The 14,844-nt window shown below is 49.9% G+C and overlaps 1 protein-coding gene across 3 annotated transcripts in view; it reads right to left on the minus strand.

The window, feature by feature from the left end:
- Window positions 1-5,027: 5,027 nt before the first annotated feature.
- Window positions 5,028-14,844, minus strand: part of TBC1D2 (TBC1 domain family member 2) — a 56,943-nt gene continuing 47,126 nt past the window's right edge. Inside the window, exons 10-13 of one of the 3 annotated variants that reach the window (XM_003785163.1) lie at window positions 10,853-10,973; window positions 6,899-7,084; window positions 6,131-6,252; window positions 5,028-5,524 (exon numbers count right to left, since the gene is read on the minus strand). In XM_003785163.1, coding sequence (XP_003785211.1) covers window positions 5,317-5,524; window positions 6,131-6,252; window positions 6,899-7,084; window positions 10,853-10,973 — 637 coding nt within the window. In that variant the 3' untranslated portion in view covers window positions 5,028-5,316. The remainder of the gene's footprint in view (window positions 5,525-6,130; window positions 6,253-6,898; window positions 7,085-10,852; window positions 10,974-14,844) is intronic. The other 2 variants (XM_003785164.2, XM_012802371.1) reach the window with 2 other exon arrangements.

Here is a 14,844-nt window from a genome sequence, read left to right on the forward strand (position 1 = left end):
CGGGTCCCTCTCGCGGTCTGCTCGGGCCTCCGGTAGTCCCCGCCCCGTCCCCGCCCGCGCTCTTGGCCCCTCTGGGCCGGCCTCGGGGCGTGCACACGCCGCAGTGATTGGGGCAGGGTGCCCGGCCACAGCCTAGGATAGGGACAGGCAGATCGACTGGTTTCGCGTCCCTCTCTTCCCTTGCTGTGTGGTGTGGACCAAGGGACTCGATCTCCCGGACCCTCAGTTTCCCCCAAGGTGAACTAGAGACAAGAACTGCGTCTCCCTTAAGGGATTGTTTAACTCTGGATGTGACGATCCCGTTGGGGTAAAGTGCGCGCTCAGAGCGCGGCGCCGGGGAAGCGCTCCTCAAGCCGGAGAGGTTGGGAGTGGTTGCTGAGGCTTCCCGGTCCGCGGGGAGGGAAAGAGCAGGGAGGGCAGGGCTGCGGTGTCGGGGAGGACGCCCGTCCTGCTCTCGGGAGCCGGGAGAGGGCGCTGATGCCCAGTCTCGCCGATTCCGGGCCCCTGGGGACGCTTGGCAATGGTAAGAAAAGATGGGAAGGCCCTGCTTTTAATACCACCGTCCAGCACTTACTTTGCCAGGCACTGTTTAAGCACCTTGTGTGCATTACTTCACTTCCTGTCACACAAGCCTATGAGGTTGACACTATTATTACCTATTTTACACATAAGGAAGCTGAGGCCCAGAGAGGTTAAGTACCTATCTTAATGTCACACAGCTAGTAATTCAACCCTAGGCAGCATGATTCCCAAGCCCAAGTTCCTAGGCACTCCACCACTCCACCTCTCTTGAGGGCCTAGAACAGTACCTGGCACATAGTAACACTCAATATATAGTTGTTGAGTGAATAACAGAGCATACTATTTTTTTTTCTTTTTTTTTTTTGAATGGTAACTATGTGCATTTACATACTATTTCATTTAATCCTACCAACCCTTTCACTTGGCCACCATTACCCCCATTTTATAGATAAGAAAATTGAGGCTTAGAGTGGCTAAGTACTTGGTGGGCCCATGAATATCTCCTTTCACAGTTCACTGGGCCACTCCCGTGTCTAGAGCTGGATGTGCTCCCTGTCTAGCCCTTAAAGCCCAGTATCCAGTATGGTCCTCAAAGCCTCCACCTGACAACTCTCAGACAGGTGTTGGAGCTGGACTGTTCAGTAGACAGATTGAATATATGCTTCAAGTATCAACATAAAGAGCTGGTATCTGAAGTTTCAAAAAACATGTAGACTAAATCAGGACGTTGAGACTTCCTTATACTCATAGTTCATTATTGTTTTTACTTGAATTATACCTAGAGAGTGGGCACCACAACCTTTCCCAGGCTAAGGCACACAAATGACTTAATTCACCTGGGGCTTGATTCACCAGTATCTCTGGTCACCTCCCTAGTGTCACTCTCCTCACACTCTCACACCTTGTAGCCTTTGCTCTGCTAGGAATTCTCTTCGTACGCCATCATCTCCTCCTATCCAAACCCACTCATCCTTCCAGCCCCAGCCTTCCCAGATGTGCATGGATGTAGCCTCCCAGGCTTGTATCTGCACTTTCCCATCCTGTGCCAAGGTGGGTGGTGACTGAGACTCTGGAGAACAGCTGGGTTTTGTTTTTTTTTTTAAGAGAGTTTTGCCCAGGTTAGAGTATCATGGCATCAGCCTAGCTCACAGTGACTTCAAACTTCTGGGTTCAAATGATCCTCCTGCCTGAGCCTCTGGAGTAGCTGAAACTACAGGTACCTGCCACAATGCCCAGCTAGTTTTTCTGTTTTCAGTAGAGACAGGTCTCACTGTTGCTCAGGCTGGTTTCAAACTCCTGAGCTAAGCGATCCTCCCACCTCAGCCTCCCAGAGTGCTAGGTTTACCCCTTAGGAGCCACCACACCTGGCTGGGAACAGCTGGTTTGACAGGGACCTCTCTGGAGGCTGTGGACATATGGCCTGATAAGCCAGAGGGGGAGCTTCTGCAAGAGATATCACCTGGTACCCTTCCCGGGGCTGCTGTGTGTGTGTGCACATGTGTGTGCGCCTGTGTGTGAGGGAGTTCTCCTGTCCTTTCCCTTCCCTAGTCCTGCTTCAGATACAGGCTAATTGCACACATGGGGAAACAGGCCAGAGCAGCCATGACCTACCTAGGGACCTCTAGCTTAACATTACACAGCAGGTCTGGCTCCAAAGTTAGGCTTATCTGACAGCACCTTCTATTGGACCTCAGTGCTGACCAAGAGGGGCCAGGAAACCTCCCCTTCCTTCCTGCTGCATCAACATAGCCAGCTTTGTAAACACCTCATGTGAGTCCATAACAGGTACATGAGAGGACAAGATCTCCACTTTTCTGTACAACATGGCCCTGTGTCTATGGGGGATAGAGCTGAGAAAGAGTGTGAAAATGACACCTGATGAGGGGAGGTCTGTTTGGGGACAGTAGCCCTGAACACAGGCAATCTGTGGAAGTGAGTATGTACCTCCCACTTTGGGAGGGTGTAACTGTGGGGGGAGTGTTCCAAAGTGTCTTCCAGGCCCCTCTCCTTTGATCCTGCCCCTTATTCTTGGGAATGTCGCCCCAGGGTTCCCTGGGTAATTCCTTTTCCCTCGCCTATGGAGTGGGGCCTAGGGATGCTTTGAGCCTGAGGTCCCATCCCCCAGGGTGGGAAGGTGGGGCTGAGAGGGATCAGATCCTCCAGGCTGGAAGGCAGCAGCCCCTGGGGAAGTGGGCAACAGCTGTGGTTCGGGCCAGGAAACTGACACCAGGGGAGGGCCACAAATGCCCTCCAGGAAGAGCAGCGGAGAACAGCAGGCTCTCCGCTGCAGCAGGACTGGACCTTCTAGGGTGGGGTCCACCAGTCCCTGCTATAGCCTTGATGCCTTGTTCCCCTCTCTGGAAGGGACTATCATTACAATACAGCTCGAGACAACAATTAGGAAGGTCTTCCTCTCATTTTCCTTTGCCTAGAGTTAAACCCATGAGTGTAACCCCAGAAGGCCATAGGCTAGGACTGTCCTTTCCCTGGGTCCTTGGGGGAGGTGTTCTGGGTTCCAGAGAAGATGAGGTGAGCAGGGAGAAGCTCTCCCTGGCTTTGCAGTCAGGACTTAAACAGGGCTTAACAACTCAGGGGCTGTGTGACTTAGGGCAGGTTAGCTAACCTCTCTGAGCCTGTCTACTTGTCTGTAACCTGGGCATGGTCTGGGTGAGCAGGTGCTGCAGCACAGGTAGCTCTCATTCCCAGGGCCCCCTTCAAGGCTGGAGGAGGCAGCGAATCCTCACTGTACTGTGGTCCCAACCCTCCCAGTGGAACCAGAGCTCAGGCAGCGTTGGGACAAATGCAAAGCACCCCTTTCCCCTATGGGTGAAGGGCAGAGCATAAGCTGCCAACTCTGAGCAGAGTCTCCCCTCTGCCTAGGGTGAGGATGGGAGGATAGAGGGCGGGAGGAAGAAGGCACAACTGAGAGGGGAATGGGGAAGGAGAAAAGGAGGGAAGAAGAGGGATGGAGCAGTGGGAGGAAAGGGAGGCTGGGTGGGAGGGTGCTGTTATCCAGCAGCTCCATGCCCAATCCTTGCTGATTTTTTTTTTTTGCAGTTTTTGGCTGGGGTTGGGTTTGAACCTGCCACCTCTGGCATATGGGGCCAGTGCCCTACTCCTTTGAGCCACAGGCACTGCCTCTTGCTGCTTTTTTTTGACTGTGGTTGTTTCTACTGAAAAGAGAATATGAATTTCAAGGCTGGAACTTGGACTTTTTAGGCCCCAGATCCCCCAGTGCTGTTTCCTTCATAAGAAAGGCCTGTAATCCCAGCATTTTGGAAAGCCAAGAAGGTAGGAACTCCTTGAGACTGGCCTGGGCAACACAGTGAGGCTAAAAATATTAGCCAGGCATGGTGGTACATACCTATAGTCCCAGCTACTTAGGAAGGTCCATTGAGCCCAGGAGTTCAAGGTTGCAGTGAGCTGTGATTGAGCCACTGTACTCTGGCCTGGAACTTAGAGCAAGATTCCATCTCTTTTGAAAAAAAAAAAGTCAGATACACTTCATTCTGCCCCAGGCTCAGAACCAGCATTATCTCCTTTAACCCTTCTGGGAGCTCCATAAGGCTGGGCTCCTGTCACCCCAAAGACCAACCAACTTTAAAGTTACATCATCCATCCTGTTGGGAGGTAGAGGAAGGGTACTCGGAAGGCCTCCCACCCCATGCTGTAGTGCAGTGTGGGAGCTGGTTGCTTGGTTGCTTAGCCCTCCTGTGGCTAGGGACCAGTCAGGGCTACCAAAGAGCCTGCCCCTGGTCCTCAGTGATGGGCAAGGCTTGGCTCTGAACAGAAGCCTGGTATCACAGCCAGGAAGTTTGAGGCCAGCTTCACCTAATCCTGGGTGGTTTTCCCAAGAGGAGGTTTCCACGTGAGAACTCCAAAGGCAGTCAAGCTCAGGCTGTACTGGCTTACCAGCACAGTCACAGTTTGGCTGAGAAATGAGTTGTTGCCCAAATCCCTTGACCTCCCTAGTCTGTTGAGGAAGGATCTGGCAGAGCCTGACTCTGAGCCCTGAGTTCCTGCCTTGGTGGGTCTGTGATAAGCCAGCTCGACTAGGTGGGTGGCACTGCCCACACACCACTTTCTCCACACTCTCCTAACCACACATTTTTCAGAGGACAGATAGGCAGTGGGATGTCAGGGGCGGGAGTCCTGACTCAGGGCCCTTTGCCCAACCCCTATACCAAGTCCCTCATGGTGGTGGGAAGGGGGTTTCTCTAGGAACCCCCCAAAATGGGCCGTGAGCAGAAAGGAGGGCATAGGTGCAAGGCTCTGGAAACAGGCTTCAGTCCACAGAGGGTGGGCCTGGAAGGCAGACCCAGTCAGCACGGCAGAGGAGCTGCTACCTCTGCAGAAAGCCTAAATACTGAGGCCCCAGCTCCTCTGCACAGACACCCAGGGACATCCTGGGCTGGACGGCCCTATGGTGGCACACCCTGGCACCATGGGCCCACCCAGGAAAAACTAGTAACTGAAAACTGTTTAAGTTCCAAAGTTTGTGAACTATTTCCAACATTTACATTGTTTTATAATGATAAAACCTAGAGAGTGTTCAAGCTTATCCTATAAAGACAGCACTCTTGCTTGTCTACATGCTAAAGTGCTCTGTGGGAGGTAAGAAAGGACTGGCATCTCTGGAAAGTGCCCAGGAAGAGGTAACCTAACCAATGGCTTTGCAGCAGACAATGTCTCAAAGGGGAGACTGAGGCCCAGAGAGGGGAAGGGACTTGTCCATAGTCACGTGGTGATGGGCAACTTCCAAGGACCTGCCAGCCAAGGGTGACGATGGCCAAGTCAGGCCTCCCCCGCCCCCTCGTCCTCACTGGCGCAGCCCTCGGGCACTGCTCTGGCCCGAGATGCCCGCTTTTCTAAGTACTCGGCCTTAAGCTGCTCCAGTTCCCGCAGCTCAATTTCCAGCCGCTCCCGGTGGACCGACCGCAGCTGCCGCAGCTGCTTCATGGAAAAGGGGTTCATGTCATTGAAGGCGATGTTCATCAGCTTCCTGTGGGGAGGGCACAGTCGGTTCAGTGCCCAGTGCCTCACTGGGCCTGTGTTTACCAGGTCCTCCTAGACATCCCCCATGTAGCTGAGCCCCTGGCCCCTGCCCTTGGAGAGGAAGCCGTGAATAAGATGATTTTTACCCAGGGTGATTCGTGCTGGGGTAGGAGGAGGCTCAGGGCAATGGGAGCTCAGAGAAGGGCACCTAAGCCAGCAGGGAAAGGTTGGTCAGAGAAGGCTCTGGAGGAGGTGGCTTGTGAGCTGAGTTTTAAAGCATGAAAGTTTTAAAAGTAGATCAGGCAAAGAAGATGATGGTGGTGGAAGTGGCAAGGAGGCATTCAGAGTAAAAAAATCAACAAGGACAAAACCCAGAGGAAAGGTTGTTGTAGGAACCCAAATGATTTTGTCTTCCAGGATCCCAGGCCAGGAGTCTTTGAGCTAGGGGAAAGTGGGCACGAAATGAAACTGCATGGAGGCTTCAGATGACCTGCTTCAGTGACAGACAGATCACTGATGGATCTTCACATGGCAAATCCCAGGCCTCCCCCCACCCCCCGCTATGTCCTGGGGTGCATGGGTGGTGGGGTGCAGAGGGCAGTGGGGCTCTCACCGGCTGTTGCAGATGGTCTTGGTGAAAAGGCGCAGGAATTGGTAGATCTCTAGGCTGTCCTGCAGCCTCAGAATCTCCTCCTCGTTGTACTTGAAGATGGCCAGGGCATAGCGAAACACCACCTGGGGGCAAAGAAGAGGCTTGATGGGGCATGGGGGGCTAGGTGGGTAATCCCCAGGAAGAGAAAAACCCACAGTCCCAGGCAGCATGGGAGTCCCTGGACAGGTTGCACAATGTAGGGGGAGCACGGCTTGAAATCTGGGCATTCGGGTTAAGTCCCAGTTCGAGCCTGTCCTGTTGGACCTAAGGGCATTAAACTGTGTCTTTGCATGGGCTTCTGGCAGGGACAAATGAAAGGACAAGTTTGAAGGTGTCTTGGGAACTGGGGGTTAGGAACTGGAGAAGTGGGGTGGACCAGCCCCAAGCTCCAGCCCCCTACCCCAGGCTTAGTCCAAACAGGAAGAGGAGATGGAGGGGCCCAGGTGACCTTGGAGCAATGGTCAGACTAGGGATGTGCCCCCCAATCATGCTCATGCCTCCTCTCCAGGGAAAGGCAACCCCACTTTAGGATGCATCCTCAGAGGTAGAACCAGATGTCCTTCTCATGTGTGCAAAGCACTTCACAGATTACAAAGCCAAGTTCCCAGGAGACGTCAACAACCCTGACAGGTGAGCACTGCCTTCCCATTCTCCAGGGCAGGATTAAAGCCCAGAGAGGCAAAGGGACTTGCTCAGGGCCTGCCTGCTCATCCCCTAGCAGCACCCTACCTTGGTCCCCTCATACAGGAAGGCATCCCAGACCCGGAAGAGGATGTCACTGATGAGGCTGTCTGCAAAGACCACAAGGAACCAGTTGAAGGTGATGAGGGACAGGTCCACACGGTACTGCCTCAGGTGGGCCATCAGCCTGGGCAGCTTCTCTGAGAGGAGGTCCTGGAGCACCCGCTGGTCCACCTAGAAGCCAGTGAGCAAGCCTGTCACCTGCAGCCACCCTGCCTGCCCTTCCTATGCAGTCAGCCCACACATAACCCTGAAGCTGCTGTGGATAGGCCCTGCCCTGCCCAAAGCCCCAGTGCTAGGGGGAGCTGGAGGCCAGGCCCAGAGCCGAGAGGCAGGCACAGCACCACATTACTCTGCTGCTCCTGACATAGGCTAGAGCCATCTGGGCTGCAGCATCACCAGCAGGTCTGTGTGGGCTGGTAAGTCCTCAGCCCCCTTGCCCACCTAAGCTTGAGCCAAGCAGGAGCCTAGGGGCCAGGCTGATACACTTGGCAGTTCAGAGAAACTGGTCTCATTCACAGAGGTCCTGGGGAGCAGGAGCTTTGTCTCTAGTCTGTGTCAGCTGACAGATACCCACAGCTCCTTCTCTATACTTATTTTGGGCTAGACTCAAAATCCAGGCACTGGATGGATGTTTGAGGAGAGGTCCTGTGGCAGGCATGTGAGGGGCATAACATCCTGCCACTTTGTACATCAAAGAATCTTCTCAAAGCAGGATGCTGCTGGCGATGGCTGCCAGTAACCTCTCCTTGTGGCCATTGTCACACCTCCATCCTTGTTTCACTGGACCCAGCTGATTACTCCCAGCACTGGCTCCTCTCTGGCTCTAAAACACGGTTCTTCTGTGGTTCTCCTCCTACCTCTGGGATGTCCTCTTCCAGGAGTCAGCATCGGCTGTGGCAAACACCCAGCGGCTTCCCTCCTGCTTTACTCAGAAGCCTGGGCCAGCTGTGGAGGCCAAGGGTCCAGCTCAAAACCTAAGGTAACTCACTGAAGCTAAGATGCCAGTGAACCTACTCTACTGAAGGACTTATGGAGGAACCGATATGATGTCTGAAATTTACTTCAACATAACCAGAGTGGGAGCACAGGCGTAACAACGTTGGCCTCCCTGTGTTGATAATCACTAAAACCAGGTGATGAACACATGGAGGTTCATTACGCTATTTTCTCTATTTGTTTAAATGTGGGAAATTTTCCATAATAAAAGAGGAAAGGAAAGCACCCCAAACCCTGTCACATTGCTTATACAACATATCTCAACGTCATAGGTGTTAAGATGTGAAAATGAAACACCGTACATTTCCCAGCCTGCCTTGAGACTAGGGTAGCCATGAGATAGAGCTCTGACCAGTAGGATGTAAATAGAAATTGTTCCCACTGTTACCCTTCTGTTCCCCTGGCCCAGGTCATGGCTACAGTGCCAGAGGTGGTGCAGCCATCTTGTGACCACAAGGCAATGGGCATGAGGACAGTCACATGCCAGGGATGGTAGAATAGGGAGCCAGAAGAAGCCTGAGGCCTGATGGCACTGAAGAGTGCGCACTGCCTTGTCTTCATCTGAGCAAACTAATCCCCCAATGAAGCCACTGTCAGTTTGGGTTTCCCTTCCATGAGGCAAAATGAAATCCTTACTGGTGTCAACATCCATATGCTGATGACACCCAAGTCTTTTTTTTTAAATTTCAGATTGATATAAGGGTACAGATGATTAGGTTACATAGGTTACGTTGTCTGCATGTTAGGTGACGTTCAAGTTAAGCCCTTCAACCAGGAGGTGTTACATATACCACTACATTGTGCCTGATAGGTGAGTGCCCCCCAAACCCCCTCTCTCCTCCCTCCCCTCCCCTCCACTTGAATATGGTTGTTTTTCTCTTGTGCGGGCATGTAGTTGTTCACCTGGTGGTTTCATGTTAGTACTGAGGACACTGGATACTTGCTTTTCCATTCTTGTGATACTTTACTTTGGAGAATGTTCTCTGTCCTTCCAGGTAAATACAAAAGATGTAAAGTGTCCATTTTTTTTTTTTTTTATGGCTGAATAGTAAGTATTCCATGGCATACACATACCATAATTTATTTATCCATTCTTGAGTTGATGGGCACTTGGGTTGTTTCCACATCTTGGTGATTGTGAATTAAGCTGCAATAAACCTTCTAGTGCACATGTCCTTATGGTAAATTGATTTTTTTTCCCTGCTGGGTACATACCTAGTAATGGGATTGCGGGATCAAATGGAAGATCTACTTTTAGCTCTTTGTTTTTTTTTTTTTTTTGGACGGAGCCTCAAGCTATCCCCCTGGGTAGAGTGCCGTGGCATCGCAGCTCACAGCAACCTCCAACTCCTAGGCTCAAGCGAGTCTCCTGCCTCAGCTTCCCAAGTAGCTGGGACTACAGGCACCCGCCACAACGCCTGGCCATTTTTTTGGTTGCAGCCATCATTGTTGTTTGGCTGGCCCGGGCTGGGGATTTGAACCCACCACCTTAGGTGTATGTGGCTGGCGCCTTAGCCGCTTGAGCCACAGGCACCAAGCCTACTTTTAGCTCTTTGAGCATTCTCCATACTTCTTTCCAAAAAGGCTGTATTAGTTTGCAATCTCACCAACAGTGTATAAGTGTTCCCTTCTCTCTATACCCACACCAGCATCTGTATCTTTGGGATTTTGTGATGTGGGCTATTCTCACTGGGGTTAGGTGATATCTCAGATTGGTTTTGATTTGCATTTCTCTGATGATTAGAAATGATGAGCATTTTTTCATGTGTTTGTTAGCCGTTTGTCTGTCTTCTTGGGAGAAGGTTCTGTTCATGTCTCTTGCCCAGTGATAAATGGGATTGCTTGCTCTTTCCTTGCTGATTGAGTTCTCTGTAGCTTCTGGTCATTAGCCCTTTGTCAGATTCGTAACATGCGCATATCTCCTGCCATTCTGAAGGTTGTCTATTTGTTTTAATTGTTGTGTCCTTAGCTGTGGAGAGGCTTTTTAGCTTGATCAGGTCCCATTTATTTATTTTAGTTGCTGTCACAATTGCCAAGGGGGTCTTCTTCATAAAATCTTTCCCCAGGGACTCCCAAGTCTTGATTGCTCCCTCAGCTCCACATCTGAACATCCACCATCCCCTGACCTCCCAACCCACAAAGGCATCCCAGACAGAGGATCAGTATTAGACAATCAAGGTAGAAAAGGAGGAGAAAAGCATGGGTGGGCAGATACTAACTGGCTGTGGGTTTGGAGGTAGGAAGTGAGAAGGTGGCCTCTCTGTACAGCAGAGGTGCTGATGCTGCAAGACTGTGGCAGGGGAGAGCAAGAGAGGCTGGCGAGTGGGGATGGCAGGGTTCAGATGTCTGTGCATTTACAGCTCCTAACAAGCCCATGGAGAAACTTTATTCCCACTCAAAAGTGGACCAGCCTGAGGTTTAGAAAGGTGATGTCACTTGGCATGTGACACACCTGGTTAGTGGAGGGATAGGGGTCTGAACTCAGCTCTGCCTGGCTCTAGAACCAACCTATGTTCAGAGGGCAGCTGAGGAGGCAATGAGATGATGGAGGCAGCGTGCCCTCAGCAGACAATGATGAGTGTATCTGAGAGTCAGCACCATCACCTCCCATCCTCCCAGCCCATCGCCCATCCTATCTGATCTATCTTGAAATTCTTGACTGGCAAATAGCAAGTGACACCAGATTTCCTTCTCCTCCTCTCTCCTCCCCTCCCCAGGAAACCCACTGTTTCAAATGGCATGATGTCACTGCTGGAATAACAACAGTCTGGCCCAACAATTCTAAAGGGTACCAGCTCACTGGAAGTCTCCAAGAGTCCCAGAGAAGGTTATTGGCCTACAGTTCAGAGGGAGAAATGGAGGCCTAAAAGATTCCTTGGCTTGCACGAACAATTCAAGGGCACTGCCTGGATGGCCGGCAAGTTCCCTCCCTATCCCACTCACCTGGGATGCCATTAGCATCTTGCTGTAGTAATCAGCTGGCAATATGGTCTCCACAATGGCCACCAGGCACCAGAAGGCATTCTCCTCATCTTCTAGGACCAGTAGAGCAATGGCTGCCAGCCTGGAATGGAAGGGAAGGAAGCTCACTGGGTCCCGGGGGAAGCCCCTCTGTACAAGCACCAGTCCGACCCCACTTCCCACTCCCTACCCAGGCTGGTGCTTCTGACACCTGGGGTGAGACAAATACTCTTTTGGGGAGGATGACCCTGGAGATTTCCAGAGTAACAGAGATCATTTCAGAGTAGGAGCTCTGGACTTAGGTTGTCTGGGTGTGAATCTTGGTCTTGCTTCCTGGGTGACCTGGGGCAAGTTACTTGACCTCTCTGCGTCTCAGCCTCCTCATAACAATCATAAGACTGTTGTGAGATGAACACAGTTCATTTAGTGCTCAGTACAATGCTGGGAACATAGTAAGTGCCTACAAATGTAGCTAGCCTCACCTTAATAATCATAGAATTAGAGACCTTGGCAAGCACACTAACATCTCTGAGTCTCGGTTTTATGATCTCTAAAGTAAGATCAACAATATCTACCAACCCCCTCCCCAGCCCGTGAGTGAGAAGACAGATGTACAGTTCCTTGCTCACTGGCACAAACCAGGTGTGCAATACACATAGTTCTTTTTCTCTACTTCTCATCCCCTCAAAGTTATCATGAGGCTCTAATAAGATCATGAGTGAGAAAAAAAAACAACCTGTAAGGCAGATCAGGGAAGTCCTCCTGGGAGAAGTACAGTTGTCCCTCCTTCTCCCATTTAACCTGGCAGCTCTGAGCCACAGCCAATCTAGTATGTTTCCAAAAACATATTCCATGGCCTCCCAAGATGCTAAGTGAATGCAAGTTCTCACACTCAAAGTGCACATTCTAGCCCCTTCTTAAAGGCTTATGATATACACTATTTTAGTAAAGCCTCAGAAATCCTGCCATGACTAAGCCTGTGTGACTGACTCTAACTAACCTGGGTTACTCAGTGGGTCCACGGAGCACTTTTTTTTTTTTTTGAGACAGGGTTTCACTTTGTCGCCCTCTGTAGAGTGCCATGCCAGCATAGCTCACAGCAACCTCAACCTCTTGAGCTCAAGCAATCCTCTTGCCTCAGCTTCCCAAATAACTGGGACTACAAGCACCCGCCTTAACGCCCACCTAGTTTTTAAAGATGGGATCTTGCTCTTGCTCGGGCTGGTCTCGAACTCCTGAGCTCAAGTGATCCACATGCCTTGGCCTCCTAGTGTGCTAAGATTTCCAGACTTGAACCACCACATCTGGCCTCATGGAGCACTTTGTACACTGCACCCACAGAGGCCTGATGGGGCCTGGATTCCTCAGAGCACCCTTAGGGAGATGCCGCTTTACAGCATTTGGAGCCTCAGACTCCCTGTGCACTTAAAGAGCACATTTCATTGTTCAGACATTTATGCTTCTCTGGGTTCTCACCAGATTGGATTCATGATCTCTATCTTTCTTCTGAGTTCATGACTCTTAGAAACAGGTCAAATATCAAAATAAAATAAAATAATTCCCTTCTCTTTTTCCAGCAGATTAGGAAGGAATATCTCCCCACTCTGGCTCAAATATTTGTAAAAAAACCTTCCTGAGTCTGAGCTGAGTGAATAAAGAAAAGAATAGTCAAAGAACTTCTAGGAAGTGGAAGGCTCTGTCCTCTCAAGAGCTGCAGGGGAAGGAACTTCCAGAGGTCATTGAGTTTAAGGATAGCAAATGTGAGGTTTACCACCAGCCACCACATTCTTTGTGCCCAGGGAAGACATAACCAATTAATTATGGCAATATTCCCTTTGTCTATGCCCAGGGAAGATAAAACTAATCGATTATAGCACTCTTTCTCCCTGGTCTGGAGGCTGCTCAGAAAATAACTTAAGACAAGGCTCCAGGGGACTGCTTCCTACTGGTCCTCTCTGGTCTACACAAACCAAGATCCCAACACCAGAAGTGACTTGCTCAAGATCACAGGCAGTTGGTGGCAGGAAGCCAGCACTCCCAACGTCCAGCCTGGTGCTCTCTTCTGTCCCTAACCCCATTCCACTAAGCCTCAGGAGGCCCTTGGTCAGAAGTTGGCTGTCAGCATTGGCGTAGACTTCTACACACATCAGAAGCTTCCTATCTGATGCTGGTTGCTAGGGCTTACTAATTGCTTAGGGCTACAGCTAGACTACAAGCAGGCTTGCAAAGGAGGGAGTATATTGATGGGAGTGAGAAAAACCTACTTTTAAAACATTCTACTTGTCAACAACAAAAATAAATGGGACTTAATTAAACTGAAAAGCTTCTGTATAGCTAAGGAGACAACCAAAGCAAATAGACAACCTACACAATGGGAAAGGATATTTGCAAATTTTGAATCAGACAAAGAGAACTCAAATTAATCCACATGAAAAAAGCCAACAATCCCATATATCAATGGGCAAGAGACATGAATAGAACCTTCTCTAAAGAAGACAGACGAATGACTAACAAACATACAAAAAAATGCTTATCATCCCTAATTATTAGAAAAATGCAAATCAAAACCACCCTGAGATACCATCTAACCCCAGCAAGAATGGCCCATATCACAAAATCTCAAAACTGCAGATGCTGGCGTAGATGTGGAGAGAAGGGAACACTTTTACACTGCTGGTGGGACTGCAAACGAATACAACCTTTTTGGAAGGAAGTATGGAGAAACCTCATAAAGAACTTAAGCTAGACCTCCCATTTGATCCTGCAATCCCATTACTGGGCATCTACTCAGGAGGAAAAGAATCCTTTTATCATAAGGACACTTGCACTAGACTGTTTATTGCAGCTCAATTTACAATCGCCAAAATGTGGAAACAGCCTAAATGCCCACCAACCCAGGAATGGATTAACAAGCTATGGTATATGTACACCATGGAATACTATTCAGCCATTAAAAATGGGGACTATACAGCCTTTGTATTAACCTGGGTGGAAGTGGAACACATTATTTTTAGTAAAGCATCACAAGAATGGAGAAGCATGAATCTTATGTATTCAATTTTGATATGAGGACAATTAATGACAATTAATGACACGCTGGGGATTGGGAAAGGGGAGAGCAGAGAGAGAAAGAAGGAGGTGGGGGTGGGGTCTTGGTGCATGACACACCTTTTGGGGGCAAGACACAATTGTAAGAGGCACTAAAAAGAAATTAAAATAAATAAACAAATAAATTAAAAGAATACACAACCCTAAAATTAAAAAAAAGCATTCTACTTGTTTTTTCAGGGAAATAGCTTTAAAAGTTTTGCTTTAACTTAGCATTAGATCATCACTGTAGGGCTCAGTGCCTGTGGCTCAAGTGGCTAAGGCGCCAGCCACATACATCTAAGGTGGCGGGTTCGAATCTAGCCTGGGCCTGCCAAACAACAATGACGGCTGCAACCAAAAAATAGATGGGTGTTGTGGCGGGCGCCTGTGGTCCCAGCTACTTGGGAGGCGGAGGCAGGAGACTCCCATGATCCCACGAGTTGGAGATTGCTGTGAGCTATGATGCTACCGCACTCTACCCAGGGGGACAGCTTAAGGCTCTGTTTACCCCCACCCCCCAAAAAGATCATCACTGTAACTGTCATTGTCTAAACACTGGATTTGTTGCCCTAGAAGCAGAATCTGTCATCTAGACACCATACCTGCAGTTCTAATGGCTACCACTAGATGGCAACTGAGACAAGCTCAGGGAGCCTGCAGGCTGGGTTTGGGGCCAACAAACCACACATCTGAACAGGCTTTCTATTGCAAATAACTTTCTATTTTAAGCAATCATATATTTACATAAATGTCAGTTATCTGTGCTTGCACATCAACTTTAAGTAAAAAATAGCATTTAGGCTCGGCGCCTATAGCTCAACTGGCTAAGGCGCCAGCCACGTACACCTAAGGTGGCGGGTCTGAATCCCCAGCCTGGACCCGCC

Source organism: Otolemur garnettii, unplaced genomic scaffold, assembly GCF_000181295.1.
Source record: "Otolemur garnettii isolate 467f Iridium unplaced genomic scaffold, OtoGar3 scaffold00014, whole genome shotgun sequence".
Taxonomy (NCBI): domain Eukaryota; kingdom Metazoa; phylum Chordata; class Mammalia; order Primates; family Galagidae; genus Otolemur; species Otolemur garnettii.